The sequence below is a fragment of the Panthera onca genome, chromosome A2, assembly GCF_046562875.1.
Source record: "Panthera onca isolate mPanOnc1 chromosome A2, mPanOnc1 haplotype 2, whole genome shotgun sequence".
Lineage (NCBI taxonomy): Eukaryota > Metazoa > Chordata > Mammalia > Carnivora > Felidae > Panthera > Panthera onca.
The window spans coordinates 157,891,679-157,918,839 of NC_138340.1; the positions used below are offsets into that span (position 1 = coordinate 157,891,679).

Here is a 27,161-nt window from a genome sequence, read left to right on the forward strand (position 1 = left end):
TAAACTTTCTTTAAAATGCCTCCATCAGCCAACATTCAATAACCCATACAACAAAGCTCATACAGGTCACAAATTGTTTTAAGTGCTTGCTAAGTTCTGAATGTTTGTGTACCTCTGAAATGTATATGTTGAAGTCTTAACCCTTAATGCGATGATGCTACAGGGTAGTGAGGACTTTAGGAGGTGATTCGCTCAGAACGGTGATGCCCATGTGAATGGGATTAGTGCCCTTGTACAAGAAACCCCAGCTCTCTTGTCCCTTCCGCCATATGAGGACACAGTAAGAAGACAACCATCTATGAACGAGGGAGTAGATCTCATCATATGCTAAACCTTGACCTTGACTTCCCAGCCTCCAAAACTGTGAAAAGTGTTTACAAGCCACAAGACTGACTTATATGGCTCTACAAATTTTAGTCCCTCAGATATCTAGAATCAATTTGCCAGTTTCCAAATATCATATTGATTTTGACAATAATAAAAATGAAAAATAAAAACTGATACACACAGGCAGCTGAATCTCTCTCCCCTTAGGATATAGAATTTTAAAGACAATTAGATCTCTTTTTATTGTACACTGTGAATCATGAAGGAAAGCAATCATACAGATTTACTTATATTTTCATATAAAATATTAACAGGAAAACAAACTTACATTGATAAAGGATGACGAACTTTGATTAACTTTTAATATAATTTTCTCTACAACAACATGCATGCTTTAAAAATGAACAAAGATTCTTATTTCTAAGAAGGCTCATGCCCAAAATACACCTGGTATACATGCTGAGATGACTGCGGTAATTGTAAACTTTTCCTCAGAATACCGTAGTTTTTGAAAGTTCCTGAAATGTGCTTTTGGACACAAGCAATTAAAAGCCCCCCTCACATTTCTGAGGCACTGGTTGCCATGGTGCTTCGGCATTCTGAAGAAACACTGGGGATGACACTTCACAGATGTCGAAGCATGATGTCATGATATAAAAGACAGTTTACACGGGAAGATTATTTTCACAGCTCTCTGGGGACTGATTGTTCAAGCAACTGACTAAGGGTAGATGGAATTCTCTCTCCACTGACCACACCTCTGTTCACTGTTGTCATCGATCAGACCGGTACACCTCATCCTGAGATCCTCCCTCCACTGGCACTGGCCGGCTGGTACTAAAAGGTGTTCCGAACGCTCCATAAATGGTGCAGCCTCCTTTGATTTTTACGTTTAACTCTTATCGTACTTGGCCACTCACTAGTAACAAAATACAGAGTTCAAAAGGAGCAGAGATTAATTAATGAGCTAAAGATCCATCACATGTAATAATCAACAGGGAGGCTGATATATTTAGAAAACACCCCTAAACATGATGTGTGAGCGCCAAGTACAGAGATGTTGATAAGAATATAAGATAGAGGAGAAGGCGGAGGGGCATGGAGAGAGGTAAAAAGAACAGGGTAGGGCAGAATGGGGAAAGGTGGTAGGAAGGAAAAGGGGGAGACAGGGAGGCAGGAGAAGACAAGAGTGAAAAAGAAGCAAGAGAAAAGAAACACTTATTACCAACTTCCTATTATGCCTGGCCCATTATTTCCTAGCTTGTCCCAATGACTGAGCTTGTCTGAGCTTCATTTCCTCACATGTAAAATGAAGCTACTCTACAGCAGTTGTATGAGTTAATTCATGTAAAGCACTTAGAAAATCCTGGTACACAGCAAGCACAGTTTAAAGCTTCCAGCTAAAATAAATGTTACTAGAGAAGCTAAGTAAGGAGCCTGTTATAAGGCTAATGAGAGCTAGAGCCAAAATTCAAACCCAGGCAGCCCCATCTTTGATCTCAGACAACTACATCCACAGCCTTCCACACATGCATGCACATTTAAGGAAACGGAAAAAGACTTCATCGTGGAGAAAGTTCTGTACACAACCACGTCACTCCCCTAGGGGCTTGATTCATCAGTGTTAATGTGGTCAACCCGTGGTCAACCTGTGTATTTTACAAATGGATCACCAAAGCAGGGGGGGGAACACTTTGCACTGGTTGCTAAAAAAAGGATGAGATTTTGATTAAAGGAATGTTAGAAGACTGTTTGAGAACATTGTTGAAAAAGAGTATGGCTGTAGATACAAGGGAAAAAATGGTACTCCATCTAAAGAAAGGAGGGGACGTAGAGGCATGATGTTATGATGAATGATGTCATCATTCAAAGATCTGAGCTAACATTCTCTGCAAAACTGCATAACTTAAATAAGGGGAGGGGGGCAAAAAAGGGGGGGTCCAAACTATAATAAGGAAAAACGACTGTGTATCTAGAAGCAATTAGTTCAACTGTCTTCATAAATAAGTCTCTAAATGTAATAAAGATGTCAAGAAATATTTAAATAGTTGTATAATTTTGGACAAAAGATATTCTGAGGAAATAGAAAACATACAGTGACAAATCCTATTAAACTGTATAAAAATGTACCAATGTGCTTATTAAAATAGTAATATTTTTATATATGCAAAATATATAATATGTGTGTGTGTATATATATATATTTTCATATATATATATATATGAAAATAGGATGTAATATGAAAATAGTACTCCAGGGTCACCTGGGTTGCTCAACTGGTTAAGTGTCTGACTTTGGCTCACATCATGATCTCAAGGTCCGTGGGTTTGAGCCCCGGGTCGGGCTCTGTGCTGACAGCTCAGAGCCTGGAGCCTACTTCAAATTTTGTGTCTCCCTCTCTCTCTGTGCCTCCCCTGCTCGTGCTCTTTCTCTCTCTCTCTCTCTCTCGCAAAAGTGAATAAACATTAAAATATATATAAATAAAACAGTACTCCAAGGTGGTAAAGGAAACAAATCCAGCAGAAAAACCGTCAGAGGCTATTAACACAAGGAAAAGTCACACAACAAATACAAAGAGCACTAAGTATATGAAAACATGGTAACTAACTACTTATCAAGGAAATAAATATTAAAGCAATACTAGGATACTGACTTACACAAGAACTTGTCAAAAATTAGGAAGAACAAGTGCTGCTAGGCTAAATAAAAGCACAGACTACTGGGATCCTGAGTGGAATACAACTTACAGACCAGCAACCCCACTTGAGAATCTATCCTACAAAAATATACTACATAGGGTATCTGTACGATAATAATAAGGAGAAAAAAACTAAATCTTCAATAATACAGGAGAGGTCAAACAGAATATCGTGTACCCTAACAGGGAAATTAGGCAGCTTGAAGATTAGTTGACTTCATCCTAGAGTTGACAACTGTCCCAGAGGAAATGCCTACTCCATGTTAAGTAAAAAAAAAAAAAAAAAACAAGTTGTAGAAAAATGTCTATGTTCTTACCCTGTTTTTACATACAAGTTGCTTATAACTACTATATATAACTTGATAAATTTAGAGATAAGGACGTACCCATAAAGCCATGACCACAACCTACATCATCAACATACCCAACACCTCCAAAGTTTCCTATTATTTATTAAATTTTTTAAAGAACAGTTAATATAAGATCATTAACATTTTATCATTTTCAGTGTTCTAGTCTTTCACTTCCTTGGTTAAATGTATTCCTAAGCTTTTAGGTTTTTTGTTGTTTTTTTTTTTTTATGATTTTGTAAATGGGATGGTTTTCTTAGTTTCCTTTTCAGATAATTTTTTGTTTGTGTATACAAATGCAGCTGATTTGGGGGCACTGATTTTGTAATTTTGCTGTTTTTTTGTTCCAATAGATTTTTTGGTTATTTTTTGGTGTGTGTGTGTGTGTGTGTGGGTGGGTGTGGGTGTGGGTGCGCGCGCGTGTGCGTGTGTGTGTGTTTGTGGAGTCATTAGAGTTTTAGAGATATAAGATCATGCCATTTGCAAATAGAGCTCATTTTACTTCTTCCTTTATGATTTGGTTGCCTTTTATTTCTTTTTCTTGCGTAATTGCTCTGGCTAGGACATCTAGTACTATGTTGAATATTGGTGGTGAGAGGTGAGAATCCTTGCCTTTTTCCGGGTATTAGAGGAAAAGTTTTCAGTTTTTCACCACTGAGTATGATGTTAGCTGTAGGTGTTCCACATACACAGTTTACCATGTTGAGGAAATTTGAGAGTTTTTAATCACAAAAGGATGTTAAATTTTGTTAAATGTTTTTCCTGTATCTATTGAGATGATAATGTGATCTGTCCTTTATTCTGTTACTGTGGTGTAACCTGTTGATATGTGGAACCATCCTTGCATAGCAAGGTTAAATCCCACTTGGTCATGTCATGGTGTGTGATTCTTTTAATGTGTTCTTCAAATTTGGTTAGCTATTCTGTTAAGGATTTTTTTATACATGTTCAACGGGGATATTGTTCCATAGTTTTCTTTTAGGATCTCTGGCTTTATACCAGGGTAATGCTGACTTGATTTTTAAAAAATGGAAGCATTCTTTCTACTTCTGTATTCTGGGAGAGTTTAAGCAGTATTTGTATTCATTTTTCTTTAAAAAAATAGAAAAATTCATCAGTGATGCCATCCGTTCTGGCCTTTTCCTGTTGGGAGGTTTTTGATTACCAATTCAATCTTCTTATTTGTTACTGATCTGTTCATACTTTCTATTTCTTCTTGACTTAGTCTTGGTATGCTTTATTGTATACTTCTAGGAATTTATCTATTTCCTTTAGGTTGTCCAATTTGTTGGCACATAATTGTTCATAATAGTCCTTTATGATTTTTTTTCCTGTGGCACTGAATTAAAATGTCTTCTTCATTTATGATTTTATTTGAATCTTGTCTCTTTTTTCCTTGGTTAGACTGTGTAAGGATTTTCAATTTAGTTTTTATCTTTTCAAAGAACCAACTCTTACTTTAACGGAGTTTTTAAATGTTTTTCTTTCATTTCTTCCTGTTCTAATTTTTATTTCCTTCCTTCTATTAACTTTGGGATGAGTTTGTTCTTTTTCTACTTCTCTGAAGTGTAACGTTGAGATTTTTTTTCATATAGAATTTTATTACTATAGACTTCTCTTTTAACACAGATTTTGAAGCATCCCTTAAGTTTTAGTATTAACAGTGTGCTTTAAAACAATAAAATTCAAAAGAAATGCAAATACCTGTAGACATGTTCATACATTTTGGTATAAGCATGAAGGAAATCATGGTAGTGAATGAATTAAGCTGTTGACACTGATTGATCTCAGAGGATGGGTTTTTTTTTTAAGATTTTAATAAAATAACTATAGAATAACTACATGAGATAACTGAAATACCTAGAAAAAACAAAAGTAACAATAATGGAAATATAGATAAAAATCTCTGTATCACATAGTTAAAATAAAGATTAAGGACAGAGTGAGGAGAAAGAAATGATAGGGGAAAAATATAACTTTGCAAAAAAAAAAAAAAGTTGAATTAGAGAAAAAGCCAAAAAAAAAAAAAAAAAAAAAAAAAAAGGTACAAAAAGGAGAAAGATCTGAGGGCTCTTACCCTAGAAGAAAACTTTTGGGAAATATTTTTTGAATCCTTCTTATATGCCAGTCTCTGTATTTCATTCATGCAGTTTATACTTATTAATTAGTAAAATTTTAGTTGATTTTCATAATAGTCCCATAAGGTTGATTTTTCTTTTTATTTTAGAGAAAGAGAAAGCACGTGCAACCAGGGAAGAGGGGCCGAGGTGGGGGGAGAGAGAATCTTAAGTTGGGTCCATGCTCAGCACAGAGCCTGACATGGGTTCAGTCCCCCCAACCCTGGGGTCATGACCTGAGCCAAAATCAAGAGTCGGACCCTTATCCAAATGAGCCACCCAGGTGCCCCAAAGTTGATTTTTAACATCCTAATTTTATGGTAGAAAGCCAAGTCTGAGAGATAGGAAGCAACATAAATAGATGTCACACAGATTCATAATGTTTCCTCCTCCTCCTCTTGCTACATTCCCTTCACAAGATGCAATCCTAGTTCTCCCAAAATCTTGGCCCTTATTGGAAATATGCCCAACCAGAGCTGCCTGACAATCAAATAGCAGTGTGAGTGCCGTGCAAAGTTACTCCACACCATAAGCTATCAATTCCTAAGCAAGCTCAACTTAAACTTTTAAGGCCTGTGATTTACTTCAATGAATAGAGAAGTGATAAAAAGAGGCACATTTACAAAATCATGAGACTTGCTGAAAGTATATTTCATTCTAGGTAGCGAACAAACAAAAGAAGATTTAATTCTGTAACTGCTCTAATTCAGTATCAGCAATGCAAATTATGTGGCTAAAAAATTAAAATATACGGACTGCTATCACTGTCTGTGCTACGGGAATTAACCTGTAACCACTGTAACCAGCTACAAAACCAGACAAAATATGTCAAACAGTGGTATCCGGACAGTAGAAAATAGGCAGCTCAGGACAGTACTTGCTGGAAAAAGGGGAACAGGTGAGATGAGCTGTATTATTGCCTCAGCTTTCTTTCTGGAGGCAGTTTCTAGCCCACCGCACAGTGAGGGAAAAGTCAGAGATCTGTGGTCTCCCCAAATGAGGGGACCAATTTTAATAGAAGATGAAAAGCTAGGATGATCACCAGAAACCAGTGGTCTCGACAATTCCCAGAAATAAAACACAGTTGGGTAGAATCCATGCTCCGGTCATCAAGAGTACAGAGACACAGTAATAAACAGGTCATTAAGTAGAGTCTCACTTTAAAAGTAAGACTAAATTGGGGCACCTGGGTGGCTCAGTCGGTTGGTTAAGTGTCCGACTTTGGCTCAGGCCATGATCTCACAGTTCGTGGGTTCAAGCCCTGCATCAGGCTCTGTGCTAGTAGCTCAGAGCCTGGAGCCTGCTTTGCATTCTGTGTCTCCCTCTCTCTCTGCCCCTTCTTTGCGTATTCTCTCTCTTAAAACTGAATAAAATAAATAAAAGTAAGACTAAATTATTCCCATAATAAAAGTTGCTCTGGACCTACCTCAAGAAAGTTTAAAATAAACCTTCCAAAGTATCAGAGCCTGGAGCCTGCTTTGGATTCTGTGTCTCCCTCTCTCTCTGCCACTCCCCCACTCATGCTCCGTCTCTCTCTGTCTCTCAAAAATAAATAAATTAAAAATTTATTTAAATTTAAAAATTTTTTAAAAATAAAATAAACTGGTATAATGTAAAAGTATATGCCTAAAAATCCCTAGTTTATGACATGTGCACACACAGCAAGAGAAACATGCTTACAAAAATATGAAACTGAAAAAGGTATGTAAAAATGTGAATAGTGAGAATCACGGTGTTTCAGGTTCTTTTTATTTTTTCTTTGCATCTTCCTGCATTCCCCAAGTTCATTACAATGAACTTGTATATTACTTCTATAAGCAGGAAGGCAGGTGAGGGTAGGGGATGATATACCGTTAAGAAAAAAGAATAAAGTTCCATCAGTAATCAAAAAAGGTAAATACTAAATAGTACAGATTTGGTTCATTTAAATGAATTTCTTTTTCTACTGCTATCATTTATAATTATGATTTCATTGAGATTGCTTGTATACAGTTTTGTTTAAAATTGAACAAAAAAAGCACAGTTTGGTTCAGACTTTTGCTATATACGTTTGGCTAAAATTGCTGTTTTTGGTAACCACTGCCACCTGTATCCTCACGACTCCATCCTACTGAAGCGTGAGAATGCATCAGTGCCGTCCACAACCATCAACCCTTTCTCTGCACCGCATCAGAAGTGTTCGTTGGAGAACAGCTACTGCACAGAGGAAACTCACCACGAAAGCCCTATTATTGGTAGTAGGAATCATAAGACCACACCACTATGTGAAACTTTTCTTCTCACTCACTGATATAATGGGAAGATGACAGAAACTGAGGTTGTTTTTCTTGTTCCTAACACAAGGAACTGCTCTCTAGTTACTAATAACCTACTAATGTACAGCCTAGCAGGAACAAATTGAATACACACTAGAGGCCGCTAGTGATAAATAAGTGAATTTTGCATGAAGTAAAAAACATGATGAGAGCAGTACAAAGAAAACTGCATTCTAAGCTTCTAGCTTCAGCTGCCTTTTTAAGTACTATTCTTCAGGTCAGAAAACATTTTTTTCCATCTATAAACCTCTCCTAAATTTTCTTGAAATAAAAGAAATAGAGCTGGGCAAATTTCATCTTAAAACGACAAATCAAGGAAATTTTTTAAATATCTGTATTACCATATTATTAAAGCAAAGCTGTCCTTTAAAGCAATGAATCCTTTTTATAGAGTACAAATTAGGAGAATAAGTTATTCTCTTAATTGTCACAAAGATTCAGATCAAGTAAAGAAAACCTTATGCTCAATGATGTAAATGTGTCTTGGTTATACATTCATGGAGAGGAAGATATATATGTACATATATATATATATATATATATATATATATATATATACACACACACATATATACATATATATATACACACACACAGACGTATATGTATATGTATACATATATATATGTATACATGTAGATATATATGTGTATATTTTTTTATTTTTTTTAATGTTTATCTATTTTTGCAAGAGAAGGGACAGAGCCTGAGCCAGGGAAGGGCAGAAAGAGAGGGTGACACAGCAGGCTCCAGCCTCTGAATTATCAGCACAGAGCCCGGCATGGGGCTCAAATTCACAAGCCCTAAGAGCATGACCTGAGCTGAAGTCTAAGACTTAACCAACTGAGCCACCCAGGTGCCCTGGGAAAGGAAGATATTTTTAAAAGCAAAAGAGATCTAAAAAATATCCCAAGTCCCAGAGGAAAATCATGAATCGTAAGAGTGGGGTTTTAAGGAGTTTACTTAGAAAAAAAACGCATGATACCATGAGTTCAGGGAAAATAGAATCATCTGATTAAAAGCAAGCTTTTCTAAAACCGAGGTAGTGTACATATACTATATACCCTTTTTAAAAAGTCTGTGAGGAATGTTATTAAATTTCTCAGAACGCACGGGAGGTATTTTTATCACTTCTATGTATGACAGGTAACCATTTAATTCCTTTTCACGGTCATCGAGAGTGTGAGGAATAAAAAAAAAAATCACAGATCGAGGGGCATTTTACATCACAGTAAACTTTAAGTTAGAGGAGAACCCAGGGTAGCAGAAGTATGCAGATTACGAGAGACCCTGAGAAGATCCCAAACCATGATGATAGCACGGCAGCCAAAGAGGAAGCGCTGGGGGCGGGGGCATTTGTGGAAATGTCGTTTGTGTCTGTATTTGCATCTGGTCGTCCCTACCCATGTTCACCGAAGCGAACCCGGAGTGGATCCCGGTGCTAAGCACAGCCGCCTCCAGTCAGGGGTCTCCGTATGTCAGCCTTCCCATCAAGGGCGCAGGCAGTCTTCCCCCTTCGCCACCTCAGGGGGGTCAGTCACTCGTATGTCCTTACACAAGAAAAGACAGGCCACTGGGAATTCAGGGGCAGCACCCGGTGCCCAGCTCACACTTGCTCTTAGAACACAAACGCAACTTCGGATCTGGTTTCTAGATTCTGGCAGATTTCCTCGCAAGCCCAACTTTCCAGTCCTTCCACTTACTGTTAGTTATAATACTTTCGACTGATTTTGTTGTTGTTTACATTGGTCAGAGTTCCTCTGTTCTTTACAACCAGAACCCCTCAATGCGACAAAAAGTTAAATAAGAAGTTCCTAACAACGTTAACAAAAGAGCTTTTAGTATCAGTCTCTGATTCTCCTCTTAAATAAAAGTAACTTTAAGAATTGCTTTACTGGGTCAGGAATATGCTTTCATACTTAATCTGTGAAAGTTGAAGACATTAAATTTTTATGGAAGAGCGTGTCTAATCATTCTTTAATAACTATTAAGCACATAGTGACCTAGTTCCTGGGGATGAGATGGTGAAAAAGCCAGAGACAGTACAATGCTTTCCACTGGGGTTATAGGCGGGTGGGAACATGGAAAGAAGTGGTTCCAACGTGTTGTGATAAATGTTACGATAAGGGAAGTACCGGGTGAGAGAACATCTCAGAAGGACAATGAACTCCACTTGGTAAAGCAAGAAATCTAGCCACCAAATACCCTCACTGAGGTTTATTTAGGATTTGTCATCTATGGCCTGTGGGGAAATGATTATTATTTTCAGGGAAAGCTATCTAAAAAGGAGTAAGACTGCTCAATTAAAATTATTTATTTATCGGGGCACCTGGGTGGCACAGTCCGTGCTGAGCCTGGAGCCTGCTTCGGATTCTGTGTCTCCCTCTCTCTCTGCCCCTCCCCTGCTCGCATTCTCGCTCTCAAAAATAAACGTAAATTTTTTTTAATGAAAACAAAAATATTTATTTATCATCTTTTATTTGTTAAATTGGGTCCTACGTGCCAGAGTTATTTCCCAAGATAAATAAAACAACAACAAAGAATTGTGTGAAATTAAGTAGAAACACCCACAGATAATTTTAACATAATATGCAATGATACGTAATTATTGCCTAGAAAATTTTAATTTATCCTGAATTAGGTCTGAGGAAACAAAGACTTCTGGGGAAACCCAAGGGAACTGAGTTTTGAAAGGAGTGTATATGGCTTGGAAGAAAGCAGAAGAGGGATTTTATGAAAGAATTTTAAAAGAGGGTTTTGTTATAGAATAGGGTTTTATAAGTTGGTCAGACATGGTGTTCTATAAAAAAGTATCTCCGTGTGACGTTAAAACTAATTCCTTGACCTTTCAGTGTATACTGCCATGGTTTTGAAAAATAACTGACCAAGTAGGATCAGTATTTCGATGGCACCAATATTTGTTTTAACGTTTACTTATTTTTGAGAGCGAGCACGTAGGAGAGGGGCAGAGAGAGAGTGCTCCAAGCAGGCTCCGAGCTCTAAGTGCAGAGCCCAAGCTAGGGCTCCAACTCACGAATGGGGAGATCATGCCCTGAGCTGAAGTCAGGCACTTAACCAACTGAGCCACCCAGGCGCCCCAGATGGCACCAATATTTTAAATAACCATTGCTAAAGAGTGCTAGTGCTCACACAAGTGCTCCCTTCACGGCCGCTCCTGCCCTGAGGAGCAGGTCCCAGGTGTCAGGCACCCCAACACGGCATCCAGCAGAAATGGACGTAACCAAGCATCCAAAGCTGAAAACAGAGCTCGTGGATCGAAATCCTGTGGGACCGACAACTTCTTGAGCCTACAGTTCAGGCAAAACATGGCGAATCTCATTCGAGAAAAGTACTAAGTGCAATTCCAAATCACACAATTCGGATTGGTAAGTCAACATCTTTAACGTTCATGATTTTTCAAATTATAGTTCCTATGAGCCTGGGCATTTATACACTAGTGTCTCCTTGTTCATCACTTAAGTTCCCTTCCCCCGACTTTCTGAAGTGATAGAGTATCCAGAGATAAGCACATTAGACATAATATATACATACACACACACAAATATGATATTTACATCATATATATCATACACACATATACATACACACAATGATTTTATTCTTGCAGTGATAAAATGTTTTTGGTTGTATCTTAAATAGCCTTTCTGAGACTCTTCGGCATATTCTCCAACTTCTGGCTAGAGACAAAATTGGAGCCTTCAAGGAATACAGTGTCAAACACCTCTCAGATCACTAAGCCAGGACTGTAAGTAAAAGTCCAGAGCTTACCCTGGTGTAAGTGCCATTTGGGTATATTCCCACAAAATGTATTACCTAGCCCTGGCTCCCACTGAATTCCAGCTGTCACTTTTCTGTCCCCATAGCTGGCGCAGGTACAAACCCAGCATCCACTCAAATTTCACGTCTCATAACGATGTGTCATCGAATAGTACCGTGTCCTGTTGTTGGGAGCTATTGTGCTTATTCTCGGTCTCATAACACGAAACCAAAATTTTAATAACGAGAAATCGGAAATATCTAGGTGCACGTGGGGGTGCACTCACATATGCGCACACACTGAAACGAGTCTGAAAAATCAGACAGCGAAGGACCGTTCTACAACTTTTTAATCAACGTATTTATACACATACACACATATGTGACTCTCAATTATTACTCCTAACTCAGCAATCTATAATATACTGAAAATAAAACAAAAAACTTGAAAAACATGAGCTCTTACATTGTACTGACAAGTGCTAAGACAATTCAGGTTCCTTTCTTTTTAAAAAGTAAAATTAAAAGAGCCATGTGTTACTCAGAACTTTTGACAGATGATCCAGGTTTCTCTGAAAAATCATCTGAAGGTAATTTATTTCTGAAGGCTCCATCCACAGTGCAGGAAAGGAAAAGGGTTTTGTCAGGAACATACTTTATGAAATAGAATAGCCATAAAGAACAATGCCTCTGATTAAATGTAGTTGTAAACTGACTTCCTGCGGCTGCTTAAAATGATTTCACTCTGAAAATTTATTTTGACTTCATGCATGATCTGACAAACATAGCATCTTTGCATACATATTCTGTCTCCCCACATCCCCCCAAATGATTCAGAGCTATGCATGGATAACTTTGAGATCTCTGATTTATAGCATTTGATAACCAACAGACTAAAATATATTAGGAAACTAATTCAATCAGCAATTCAAGAAAAATATGTCCTCACAGTTTATTGTGTAGGGTTCTTTAATAAAGACTCCTATTACAAATTTTCTTTTAAATGTGCTAATCATTTTTACCTTCCATCATTTTAATTCAAAGGCCCAATAATGTCGACACGCTTACAGACTTAGTAATTTGATGGCATAAATACTTTTTAATGAAAACTTGTCAAAGCAAATGACTAAATAATTGCTTAAGGCTAGGCTTACAAGAAATCAAGGTAAACCAGTGATCTTTGGTTTTCCTTAAGCAAGTACAAACTTGTTTCCTTTCTATATGTGTTCACACATACTGAAGGTATACATTTTTTTTAAGTATGCCATGAAATGCGTGAGCATTAGTTAAAATGAAGGCCAATCACTCAGAAAATTACAGTCACAGGGAGACTGAAATCAATTGTCCTAAACATTAGACGTTATTGAGATCACAGTATCTGCTCAGATCCTTGACACCAACTTATTCCACAACAATTTTTATATTTGTTGTCTCGTTCCATAAAAAACGAACAGTACTGAGCAAGCTTTTGCAAGATTTTCACTAAGAGACGGCAAATATAGGCATTATATGAGTCTCTGCTACTCTTTATATCCCTTCCACGGTGGAAGTGCCAACTTTGAAAATTATGTTTGGTTCTGACTACAAGAACTAACATTCCTCCCAAAGAATCACTTGCAAAAAGTGGTAACAGATCCCAACTAAAAAGACAATTCTTAAGAATCAAGTCTATCAACTACCTTGAGGGAACAAACACGATTGTTGGTGGGCCTATACAATGGAGTACCACTCAACAGAGAAATGGAACAAACTACTGATATAGTCACAAGCTCAAGCTCAATCTCAGAAGCATGTGATCAGTCACAAAAGTCAGATACAAAAGACAACAAGCTGAATGACTCCATTTATAGGACATTCCAGAAGGCTGCAGGAGCTAGGATACAGAAGTTGGGAACGGATGCAAAGGGACATGAGGGAACTTTTGGGGATGATGGACATGTTCTGATCTTGATTGCCGGTGGATATACCTGTAGATTACTTCAAAGTTTGTTGAATTGTGTGCTTAAAATGGGTGGATATTATTGTATGAAATTATACCTGAACAAAGCTGACTAAAAACAAACAAAAAAAGGAATCAGAGAAGCTGAACACCGTATTCCTTCATTTCAACAATATGAAAAGAGCTGGAAGCTATTCAGTTACCACATGCGACGCACTAACCATGAAAGAATATTTACAGCTATTATTGAAACGTATATCATACACGCATTTAACTATTCTGTAATTCATCACATCGTAGCTTTGAACAGCCACCCTCCACCCTCTTGGTTTATCCAATTCTTTTTTTTTTTTTTTGGTTTATCCAATTCTTGTATAACCAGCCCGAGTAATACACTTCTTCATTATGATTTCGCTGAGTACTCCAGAAGATCCTGATCTCTCCTTGAAATGTCGCAGATAGAGAAACTACAGCTCAAGGAAGTGCAATTACTTGGCCAAAGTCTCATAGTAATGAAGTCGCCAGATCAGATTTTGAATCCTGACCTCACTAAGGAGTCTGTGCCCTCTCACTTCACAGTTCCCAACGTGAAAATCCTGCTGTTGCGGTGAATGGACAGAGAGGACAAAATTGTTCAAAGGTAATCCTATGGAAACAGGTCAATGCTTCCTTCAAGAGGATGTCTGATTCTTGCTGCCAGGTGCCTGGTTTAATGATAACGACAATGACTTTGGAGGATAATCTGTAACATCAGAACCTCTTATTATTCAGTTTATTTAAATCCCATTCTGAAGTTGGTTTAGCCAGGGCACAGTAAGCTTTAGAGTCAGGTCAGCTTTATTCCTACTTGATCGCTCAGAAAAGTGGTATTGATCTGCTGATAAGAAAGCTGCGAGAATATATAAAGCTAGGAAGTCTGAAATTCTATGTGTGAGAAAATTAATGGTCTGATGGGAATAAGCTATCAAGAATGAGCCCTCCTTTTCTGCAGGAGCCCCACAAGTTCCTCCTCAACCCACAACGTTAACAACTGTTTACGTGAAGGGTCATCTGTGTGATTTCAAGGAATTTTTACTGGATGCTGATCTTTTAAATTCAACAGAGAGCAGCCCTTAACCATCTGAGCTAAGCTAGAATAATGTTCATATGATCATCTGTAGGATCTCCCATTCAGGATGCTGGATTCATCAATTATTCTGAGAAAACTAACCAGGAAACCATACCACCACACCCCATTTCAAGTCCTTACACACTAACGATACCAAAATCCACAGCTATCCCTCAGACAAGTACACAGATGAGTTTCAAAGGCTCTATGCCCTTTAGAATCACAATTCAAAGAAATTATCACATTTAACATTAGATTCTTGTTGCTCTCAGAATACCAATGAATTTAAAGGCAAGGATCTTCATTTCATGATAAAAGACTCATTTAGATAGGGATTCGAATGCAATGTAAATATAAAATATTCTGAAAATAGGTGGGATGTATTCTACATGTGATTTCAGACAAAACATGCAAAATCTTTCTAGATAGAAGGCACTCTGGTTTATACATGCTAATAAATAACAACCCAAAGTTTCTTCTGTAGCCCAGGTAGCAAGGAGAAAGGACAAAGGAGAAAACAGAGGAAACAGCTTGGCTAAAATGAGCAAACCCTGATTCTCAAGGTCAGGAGTTTAGATTTTATCCAGGAGACAGGAGAACCTCCCCTTCTCCCTGCTAGTCAACACACACACACACACACACACACACACACACACACACACACACCACTCTGTGTCCCTAACCTTTTACACTCCAGTAGGATCCTCGGGATTATTTCTAATACGCCCATTCTGGATTAACTGTCCATTCTCTGTGTTTTTGTCATAGAACCTATCGCACTGGACTAGAATTTTCTCATTATGTGCTTTATAATCTACATATTGCACACTAATGTCTTCTTTATTTGTATCACTCTAAGTTTTTTATGGGCAGGAATCATTTATTTATATATTCACAGTAACTATCAAAATATCTAACCAGAGAAGTTATTCAATAAAAGTTTGAATGAATAAAATGAATGAATGAATCATAAGCTAGATGCTACATTCTTAATTCTGTCACTGGATTATATTTTTGAGGGATCCTGTCTCATTCAAAAGCTAATTTTATTTTTAACTGTAATTGTATTTTATTTTTGATTAGTTTACCTCAACTTTTTAACAGAATAAGGTCTACAAATGCTGACGTCCCTTGAAAAGTATTTTTTTAAAGAATCATCAATATCCACTATTTTTCCCGTACCGTCAAATAACTTTTGTGTGGCATTGATTTTGTGATTCTAGTTGGTCTCCATACCTCTCCTATTCTACTTGATTCCCTCACTTCTTCCACCTCCTACCATAATTAGTTGTGACCACAATTCTAAGAACCTATAGCAATGTTTCTTAATCCATTTTTCGGGTTCAAAGAGCTATCAATTCTATATCCTAAAAAAAAAAAAAAAAAAAAAAAAAAAAAAAAAGGCCACACAGTCAAAATTCAATATATTCCCATTTTATAAAGGCCAGAGATAGGTAGAATGAATCTAACATTAAGTAGGTCAGACAGTGTCCTGTGAGGGGAGATGGCAATTGGGGGTTGGGAGCATGAAGAAGGCCTCTGCAATGCTGCTAATACTCTATTTATTGATCTCAGTACTGTTCGTTCATGTGCTCCCCTTTGTAAAAATTCATTGAGCTCTATCATTATAGTCTGTGTACTTCTCTATATGTTTGTAATATTCCCTCTGGTGGAAAAGGTGGTTAATTACTGCATAGTTAACAACTTCTCCACCCTTGGTTAGGAACTGATGAGAGGAGAAGTGGTTCTCTTAGGGTATCTGGGAAAGATGCAGACATAGCAATGACTGGGTATGGGAGGAGGGCGGAGGTTAACTCTCCCATAATCCTTACTGTTCACCTGGTACCCATAAATAACAATCTTTTCATATTCTTTGACGTGGACAATTTACACTTTCCTGATCTAATTTAACGTTAATAAAACTGTCACTAGAAAAACAAAACCCTCCAAAATCTATCAACAAGGGGTAAGAAGCAAAATCGGCTTCATAAAATCCTCCTAGAAAATCTTATTCTGCCTCACTCGTATTTGTTTTTTCCTTTTGGCCTCCTGTGATTATTCTGACAAGGCTGAGCTTTACCATGCTGATTCAGATCAATGGTGGGTTTGACCTACTTGCCAGAAAGCAGGAGGTGGATGTTATGAAGCCACCAAACGAGTTTTTAATCACAGACACCTATCAAAATATAGACATGTGACTTCATTATTAGGCTGAAGCTGCAGAAATGGGGGTATTGGCCCACACATCTAATATACCACCATAGTACCCCACATTTCTAAAAACAGATATCTGGGATTTGGAAAACAGTCAGTTAAGACTATGGGAACAAGGGCGTCTGGGTGGCTCAGTCAGTTAAGCGTCTGACTTCAGTTCAGGTCATGATCTCGCAGTTTGTGAGTTCGAGCCCCGTGTCAGTCTTGGAGCCTGCTTCGGATTCTGTCTCCCTCTCTCTCTGCTCCTCCCCTGCTCACGCTCTGTCTCGTTCTGTCTCTTTGTCTCTTTCAAAAAGAAAATAAACATTAAAAAAAAAAGTATGGAAACAGAGTTATGGAATCACTATGTTGCATAACTAAAAGTAATGTAACATTGTGTATCAACTATATTTCATCATAAAAAATATATATAATATAGGATATAATATACCACTCTCAATTATTACATTGAAATCAGAAATCAGTGGGGATAGTTCAGATGATTTAAAAAATAAGGTTGGAGAAAGTGGCTAACCAAATAGATTTTTTTTCCCTCAACTAAAGAAAAAAAAAAAAAAAGTATGGGAGTACAAAGTATGGCGTCTTCCTAAAATGTCTTCCTCTTTAATCTTGAGTCCATAACCAAAGCTAAGACCCCAATGTCATGGGCGGTGCCCATCCTACAATTCCCTGACTGGGTCTTCAACCTGCCTCAGTCTGATGTCCAGACTGAGCACACCCCCAAGTCAGAACCTGCCAGTCCTCAGAGCAGAGGTAATCCATTCATCTAAAATGTGAGGGTCAATCAAAGTCACTCAAAACCTTATGGGAAGAGAGATCAGAGTGACTGCAACAATATATTCATTTATCAACAAATATTTGTTGAATCTCTCATACTCCCACACATTCTCTAGGCACCACCGAGCTTCCATTCTACAAGCTTATATTCACCTGAACAAGAAAAATTAGTCACATTTTCTGTCTTCCCAAAGAGCAGAACCAATAGGAAGACTCAATGTAACTCTTTACTACTTAGGAAGGAATAACAGATCTTTTTTTTTTTTTGCCTCCTTTTTGTTTCTCTCAACCTCCTAACATATGCTCAAATCATCATGTATTATTTTCATAGCAATAAAAAACACTTCGGACTTCTTTATGAAAAGTCAACCCTGATAAATACGGAGTGGCCCCTCTCAGAGTTGAAACAAAGCCCGACAAACATTTATGAAGATGGTGTAGACAGCTGAATGCATTTGGTAAGGATCAGACATAGGGTCACTGCGGATGTTCGCCTCAGCTCTGTCCTTCCTCAGGATCTCTTCCTCCCCTTGCTCCTCTCTTGGTATCTACATCAGTCTCCCTTCCTTCCATTTCAAATGTGTGAACAGCTCATTTTGTCCTCAGCTGGAGAAGATTCTCTACACATTCATGTTTTATTGCATAATTATAAGGTATTACATTGTAGATGCGGCATTAAATAAACAAATACAAACAAACCATACTCGGCTTTTCAAAACCTGTGTTTTCTCCTTTCTAATTCTGTTTTTCTGCTTTTCTGACAAAAATGTGAGAAAAAATAGGAATCACGTTTAGTCACCTATATCCAATTAGCATAACTGGTTATGGTTTGTATTTAATGAGATTTACTCTTAAGGATTCAATTCCCACATGGGGCAGTTAGTTTACTCAGCTCCCTATTAGACACTCTACCCAGGCCAGCCTTGTCCCTAAGTATCTGAGTATGAATCATTGCAAACACATTATTATAATGAGAAAAGGAACAGAAAGTACATCTTATTATTGAGCATCTTCATATACGAGCAAATGGTTCTTAGATAAAATCATGTAAATCTTTTTGGAAGTCTTTCATAAGATTACTGATAAATGTGTTAAGAATATTAGAAATGATTATTTTGAAATCTGGGCAAAAATGATGATACTCACTCCACCACCCTGGTCACCTGTTTTGCTTTTAAATGTGAATGAAAGTTCACATTTCTCTCTCTTATTAGGGTGTTCTAATGTTCTCTCTAATAAAAGCAATCAGCAGGGAAATCTGTACTTTTTTCACAAGCATTCTAGATGGTTCTGACGGTCAGAGCAGAGTTGGGAAGCACTGTGTTACTATCTGTTCACAGCTCTGGTTCATGTAATTATGTTCATGAGCTACACCTACCCGCAGGGAAACAGCACTCAGTACCAGATCCCTCGCCAGCAAGCCGGCTACGGGCATGAAATGCAATCTCCAGGTCCTAATCTTGGCCTCCTGGGTATCATGCTCTTCCCTGAACCAACTGGCCCAGGCACTTTTTAGAGTATTTTTCATACACTGTCCATGTCAGGTCTTAGGGAATATGGTCAGAGGAATCCATAAAGTTAAAAAATAAAGAACCATAAAGTGTTAAGAATTTAAATTGTTTCCTAGGCTGTCTCTAGTGCCATAGTTCTTGATAATTCATCCAGGCCCGAGACATTAGTATGGCCCGTCTCAAAGAAAACATGCTTTCCTCCTGTAAGCAACGGGCTGCTTTCAAAAAGCAGCTCCAATGGAAGGCTGAAGTTAAAAATTCTGATGCCATAAAGATGTATTTTACCTCATTTCAAACTACATATATTTAATTCACACCTGCGATTTGTTGAATCATAATATTTTTATTTTATTTTTTGCAGCAAGGAGGTGATTTCTCAAACTATAAACATTTCAGTACATTTAATAACACATATGATAGAAGCGGAACTAAATTTCACAGCTAGTCTACTCATATCTGGACTATAAATTCTTATGTTTGCCAGGAGGTTGAACCATAAACATGTTGGCAATGAGCTGGATTTAAATTTGCTTTCATCAAACGTATTCCCTTGTCTAAAAATAGCTCATCATGCAAAGATCTGGGAAATCAGACAGTACAGATACCAAATCATTAAGAAGTAAGTTATTGGGGTGCCTGGGTGGCTCAGTCGGTTGAGCATCTGACTTCAGCACAGGTCATGATTTCGCGGTCTGTGAGTCAGAGCCGCATGTCGGGCTCTGTGCTGACAGCTCAGAGCCTGACGCTTGCTTCTGATTCTGTGTCTCTCCATCTCTTGGCCCCTCCCCTGCTCGTGCTCTGTGTCTGTCTCTCAGTAACAAATAAACGTTAAAAATATAAAAATAAAATAGAAATAAAAATAAACATTAAAAAAAAGAAATAAGTAACTTATCTCCTAAAATATGTGGGTGCATAACTCAGAAGTAACGAAGTTAAATTATATTTAGCTTTACTTAACACTAATACAAAAGTCTTGCTTCTACAACAGAATGTATCATTTGTTTACAAGGCCAGTTTTCTTTCATTTAAACTGAGTAACAACTCAAATAATCGTTACTGGTTTTATTTTAGTCAATGTTCAAAGTCCCCCTAGATACAAATATTTGATAATGCTACTTAATGAGACTTTTCAAGCAGCAGAGTGAGGGATTGTTAAATAATACGATTGGCCAGGGCACCTGGGTGGCTCAGTCGGTTTAGCGTCCGACTTCAGCTCAGGTCATGATCCCAGGGTTTGTGAGTCCCAGCCGCACATCAGGCTGTCTGCTCTCCTCACAGAGCCTATTTCAGACCCTCTGCCTCCTTCTCTCTGCCCCTCTCCCCCCTGTTCCACTCACGCATGTGCACGCTCTCTCTCAAAAATAAACTTTAAGCATAAATGAATACATAAATAAGCACATAAATAAATAACATGGTTGGCCTAGTTATTCTAAGAGATACATTCAAAACAAAGAAATAATATTAACATGGCAGAGCAGGTCTCTCACTGAGGTGGTTTTCCGTTCCCTTCGAAGTAAAATTAATAGTCATCATTTACCAAGGAGAGAAGAAAACCAACCCAAGAATAGGATTAGTGGTATTTTTGACACTGACTGGAAGAAAGCATACCTTTCCCTCTCTCCTTCCGTGGTATCGTATAGGCGGTTAGCACCTCCATCAGCACAGGCTCTTAAAAGAGCTTCAAATAGAAAAAACAAAGAGCATTTCAATATAAGAAGCTTAGAGCAGCACCGCATAAATGATAAACATCACAAAGTAGGCACTCAGACATGCACAATGTCAATGCTTCCTTCCCGCTTTGGACGTGTCACATTCAGCCCGTGACCTCTGTACGACATACCGCAAGGGATCCTGCACAGCACACGGTCAAGTTAGACAGAATCGCCTAAGACAGTGTTTCTTTTTTGCATCTTTCTTAATTCCTCCTATAAAATCAAAGGGGAGGAGTGTATTGGGCGTCTTCAGTCTCTCTCAAAGCTTATTTTCCTTCTTTACAAGAGAAGATAGGATTCATGCTCAACAGGAGACAACAGGACATAGTTGTCACTTCGTTCCCTTCCTCGATTAATTTTACAGATGTGTTCTATTGATGGCAGGAATGGGTTTCCATATGTTGTTGTGATATAACCATTTTCTTTTAAAAATAAAATCATAAACATAATGTCATAAGCCTGTTTTAAAATATTAAGTAACAATCTAGGTAATGTGTGCACACAGTAAAAATTATGAGATGGCACAAAAGTAAAATTCGGGAAATACCAACACTTTCGAGTAAGACTGGCTGTCTCTCCAACTGGGACTTTTACGTCTTGCTTTCACTCTAGGATTTGGAGCTACTGAGCAGTTGTTCCTTGAAATTCTCTTAGCCCACGAACTACTATTTTCTTGTTGTCATTACTGCTCTCATTTCCAATTTTCCCAGAAATGTTCAGTATCTTATCATCAGTTCCTTCTTTTCTTCTTTTTTAAATATTCTTGGGGTGCCTTGGTGGCTCAGTCGGTTAAGCGTCTGACTTCGGCTCAGGTTATGATCTCACAGTTCGTGGGTTCGAGCCCTGTGTCGGGCTCTGTGCTGACAGCTCAGAGCCTGGAGCCTGCTTTGGACTCTGTGACTCCCTCTCTCTTTGCCCCTCCCCTGTTCATGCTGTCTCTCAAAAAAATAAATAAACTTTAAAAAAATTTATAAATTGATAGATAGATATTCTTTACCAAAAGGTTTCAGATCAAATTTTATTTTTTATCCTGGGCAAGGACAGTGAATGCAGATATGTCCCAGATTCCAATTCCTCATCTTGAACAAACCAAAGCTTGTCTCTGTCCCCACACAGCTGTTAAAACCAAAGTCACTAGGGCCACAAAGATCAGCAAAGACCCTAGGCACCAGCACCTTCAGAAGAAACACTACTCTTTGGAGCTACTGCATCATTTTCTGGCACTTACAAAATCCCCTTCCCTTCTCATTTTACCAATTATTGACAATATATATTTCCTTAGGAGGAAGGACACCCAAATTCAAATAAGCCACAAACATAACTTCAAGAAGATCAAAGAATATTCTGCACATTTTCTAAATATTGAAACCCCAAAGTTCAAAACCATCAAAAACTACACTGGGTCTCATATATAAAACACAGCATACAACAACTGAATAGGAAGACAGAAGAGACTGATTAAAATAGAGACAGATGGTAAACTATCAGTAATTACCCTCTGAGTACATAAAACAATTATCTTTATACAAAATTAACATATATTAAATCTTTTTATATAAAAAGTGATTCACCCAACTAATAAGGAAATCTAAGAAATAGTTTCGCAGTGGCTAAGGATTAGCAAATAGAGTGAATTGTCAACTTCACAGCATAGTATTTGTCAAGGATCGGTTGAATTCAACATTCATACTTGTTATGTTCCAGGCCACAAACAGAATAATAAGGTGAGTAACCAACACACTTAATACCCCAGGCTCACAATTTGGCAGAAGAAAGAGAGACTGAAGCAAATGTACAGGATGCATTATAGATTCTCAGGGAACTATAATAAAGGCAACAAAATGTAATGGGAAGACAAGGAAGGGAGAAGGAAGTTTCACTGAACAACTCCGAACAACTGCTTATCAATAAATTTAGTTCAGGGAAGATTAGTGTTACTTTCACAATCCCAAAACTTTCTCTAATTTCTGTTACTTCTTATGCCTAAATTCACATTGACATTTTTAGAGCAGTTTATGAAAAGAGAAATATTTAGATCATAGGAAGCAAATGTGTCCATATCTATTCCTGTTTAAAATTTTTTTAACGTTGGGGTGCCTGGGTGGCTCAGTCGGTTAAGCGTCCGACTTCGGCTCAGGTCATGTTCTCGCGGTCCGTGGGTTCGAGCCCCACGTCAGGCTCTGTGCTGACAGCTCAGAGCCTGGAGCCTGTTTCAGATTCTGTGTCTCCCTCTTTCTCTGACTCTCCCCTGTTCATGCTCTCTCTCTGTCTCAAAAATAAATAAATGTTAAAAAAAATTTTTTTTAATTTTTTTAACGTTTTTATTTTTATTATTATTTTTTTTTTTTTTTTTGAGAGAGAGACAGACAGAGCAAGAGAGGGGGAGGAGCAGAAAGAAAGGGAGACACAGAATCCAAAGCAGGCTCCAGGCTCTGAGATGTCAGCACAGAGCCTGCCATGGGGCTCAAACTCACAGACCGTGAGATCATGACCTAAGCCAAAGTCCGACGCTTGACCCACTGAGCCACCCAGGCGCCCCTATTCCTGTTTTAAATGGCAAAGGGAGCTAAAATCACCCTGAGAAATTCTATAGACTTTTCTCTCATTACCTTTAAGTTGCAAGCGGGGGTATAATCCACCTGAAAGGAAAAACAAGTTCCCACCTGGCCCTAAAACCGTTTTGTTTTTAATAAAGTTTGACCAAAAAAAGATGTATTCTACCTTTTTAAAATTTTAGTAATAAAATGTTTTGGCTGGTTTGAAATACTTTCCACATATGTACATAAAGTTGCATTTGAAAAACAAAATATTTCAAGCATAAAGAATGTTGGCATAAATTCACTGAGAGGATGTGGAAAAAAGTTACAAATATACCTGTTAATGAAAGTAACAAACTAAAAGACCCAGAAGTAGAAGGTACTCTTACATAGTTTTTTATAAGTCATAATGAATCAGCTTCAAAAACCTGTTCACTCCATCATTTAAGCTGTTCCAAACCAGAACAAATACAGGTTAGTCCATGACTTATCTCTTAATGTGAAATTTTCATTGGCATATACAGCTGAAGTTGTGTACATTTGTGAAATATTGTAACTTCAATGATTGGGCAATTATTTACTATGCATTGGGTTAATATACAACTAAAGACTACAGTACAGTAAAATCATTACATTATCTTTATATATTGGTACTACCAGTAAGTATATTAAACGTGTAAATGGCATAATGTGAGTTAATGTTACTGTCAGAAAATGAAGAGCTCTATTCAAAAGCAGAGGTTAATTGGCTATTTCATTGATTTCTGTTGAATAAAGTTGGACAGAAATAATGTGACTTTCTCAAAAGGAGGCTATTAAATTTGTTCTAAGTATTAAAATGGAAAAATAAAATAAAACCAAAGAAGAATTTTGCAGTTTCAGCTGAAGTCAAAGAAAAGCAGACTATCAAAGGTTTCAACTCTAATCTAGATCCGTCCCTTATTAGCCCTCTAACTTCAAGCTAATCCCAAGCCTGCTGATTCCAATGTAAAATAAAAATTACAATATATATTTTGCCCAATTCACAGAATTTTCAGGGGAGACAACGTGGAACTAGAAGGAAGCAGCAGAGGGAAGCATTCTCTCACATTCTGTTGAGGACACTACAACTCTGAAGGACAGTTTGGGAGAGTAATCAAAATTTAAATGTGCATCCCTTTGATCCAGAAATTCTACGTAGCCTATAAAAACACCTGCGTAAATTCACAAAGGCATATACACAGGGATATTCATTGTGATACGATGTGTAATCATGAAAAACTACCAGCAAACTTAACTGGTCATCAGTCGAATAGTGGTAAGATACATCATAACCATAGTAGAGAACCATAAAAAAAAGGTAGCTCTTATATGTATTTGTGTGCTCTTATCAGATACATTGTTATTTAAAACTTTAAATAACCCTTGGTTAAATCTTCCTTGCAATAGCGACTCAGAGAACGTATAAAGGTATAACAAATCCAAGAAAACAAAGAGTCAGGCAAAAGTTACCTTACCAAGAATGTTTATCAAGTAATCAGTACTCAGTTGATAAGATGCACTGCAGATAAGATGCTAACATACACCCCTGAGGAAACTCCTAACAACCAGCAGAGGATAAAACCCCCGGGGGAACTGATGGCTTTTGTGGCCACCTGCATCCCATACATGGAGTGACCAGAACATTTCAAAGTCATTCCTAGGACATGACTAGACCTTCACTACTTCTGTTATCAAACAAATTCTAGGATCTGTCTTGTACCCTTCCTTAAAGCTAAGAACACTTAGTGCTGAGAAAAGCCTATCATGTGTTACTAGTGCGTTAATCCAAACCCAAGACCACCTCTGTATTCCACAGACCCAAACCCTTTAACATGATTATTAGTGAGGAATGGGTATGGCATCATGGAGAAGACTTGTTTTTTCACTCTTTACGTTAAACACTGTGCTGTTAAAAATATCTGCACAAAAGAATTTGAATCATAGTGTAACTTTAATTTTAAAAAATCAGCAGTAGGAACTAAAAGGGGAAATACACATAAAGTAATGTAACAATTCCAGATCTAACCCCATTGTTAGAAGGAATCAAATATTTGGTCAGACTTTGTCAGGATTGAATTGCAGATGCCTACAGTTGATCTAGAGGAAAGAGAAGGTCCGAATCTTCTTTGGAAGTCTTACTGTATCCCTAGAGAGCTAAGTAACTCTAATTACCGAAATCCTGTTTCTTCCCAGCACAGGTCCTAACTCCTAGTACCCCAAGGATTCAATTAGCCTTTGCGTACGTGAAACCAATCTAATCCGTCAATACTACTGGTTTAAGCCAGGATTCTTTCCCTGCCTGACACAGCCATCCATGAGTTCATCCAGCTACGGCAGAAAAAGTATGTCCCTTCTGGGTGAGACTCAGCAACAGTCCACTAATACACATTAATAAGGAAATGAAAATCACTGAGAACCACCGTGAGCACATTCACAACTACACTGATGCCAGCAGAAGGTTCACTATCAGGCACTACAGAGAAGAGTGTTGTTTGATTTGTTTTTATTGTGGTAAGAACGCTTCACAGGAGATCTACCCTCTTAAAAGCTTAGGTAAGCAACACAGTCTCATTAACTAGAGGTGCAGTGTCGTGTAACATCTCTAGAACTTGATGGTGTTGCATAACTGAAACCTCAGATCCCTGGAATAACAACTCTTCATTTGTTCCTTCCCTCAGCCCCCCGCAACCACCGTTCTATTCTCGGCTACATGCTTGACTATTTTAGCTGCCTCACACAAGGGGTCCGGTCAGTACTTTTCCTTCTGTGGCTGGCTTTTTTCACTTCGCTTAATGTCCTTCAGGCTCATCCAGGTTTTCACCCATTGCAAGATTTTCTTCCTTTTAAAAAATTTCTTATTTCGGGGGGACCCCGGTCACCCATTTCTCCCATCTCACTCCCACCACCTCTGGCGGCCACCTATTTGTTCTGTGCATCTATCAGACGGTGGTGGTGTTATTTTGGGGGTTTTGGTTCTTTGCAAGATACATAGCTTGCAAATTATTTTCTCCCATTCTGTAGGCTGCGTTTTCACCCTGTTGTTGTCTCCGCACAAAAGCTTTCTGGTTTGATGTAATCCCAATTATCTCATTTTGCTTTTGTTGCCTGTGCTCTTAAGCATCATATCCATGAAATCATTGCAAAGCCAATGCCGTGACGTTTTTCCTTATGTTTTCTTCTGTAAGTTTTACAGTTTGGGGTTTTACATTTAACTCTTTAATCCATTTTGCATTGAAAATAAGTGTTTTTAACCAACTTTTATCATGAGAGACTATACTTAGCAATTATTTACACATCGTACTTAAATCAGCCAAGAAGCTCTGAATGATTTAATTCTTCCAGAAATATCTCTTGCTTAAAAACATTTATTTCACCTACAGTTATTCTCTGCCGGTATTAAAAACTCAACCATATAATGAAGCCTAGTAAGAAACAGATTCTGTATAAGAATTCACGGAAGCTTTTCTTTAGTGAACTATTACCTTTAAGCTCTTTTAGGTGTTATCCACTTTTGGCATTTCTTAAACACTTCATAAAAAAAAAAAAAACAGAATATCTGTTTAAGATATTTCTGTTATTTAAAAGAGAGTTAAAGGAACTTCCTTGGAGATCTTTCATATGTGGGGGTGTTGAATATATTGATGATCTCTGATAAAAGGAAAAACACATATTAAGATACAATCATCTACATATAAAATGATAGTTAATGATTTTTACATTATACAACTTAAAGCACAAGATACTGCTTACAGTGGTA

General features: G+C 37.7%; 1 protein-coding gene across 14 annotated transcripts in view; it reads right to left on the minus strand.

Annotated features, from left to right (window-relative positions):
* The window catches only part of TPK1 (thiamin pyrophosphokinase 1), a 350,382-nt gene that overhangs the window by 185,805 nt on the left and 137,416 nt on the right, over window positions 1-27,161 (minus strand). For 8 of the 14 annotated variants that reach the window (XM_078438252.2, XM_078438261.2, XM_078438271.2 and 5 more), the window contains exon 4: window positions 20,743-20,812. The exons of 5 other annotated variants lie outside the window; for them this stretch is intronic. In XM_078438252.2, coding sequence (XP_078294378.1) covers window positions 20,743-20,812 — 70 coding nt within the window. Of the gene's footprint in view, window positions 1-774; window positions 919-20,742; window positions 20,813-27,161 lie in introns of those variants that run through there. One more of the 14 variants, XM_078438298.2, reaches the window with a different exon arrangement.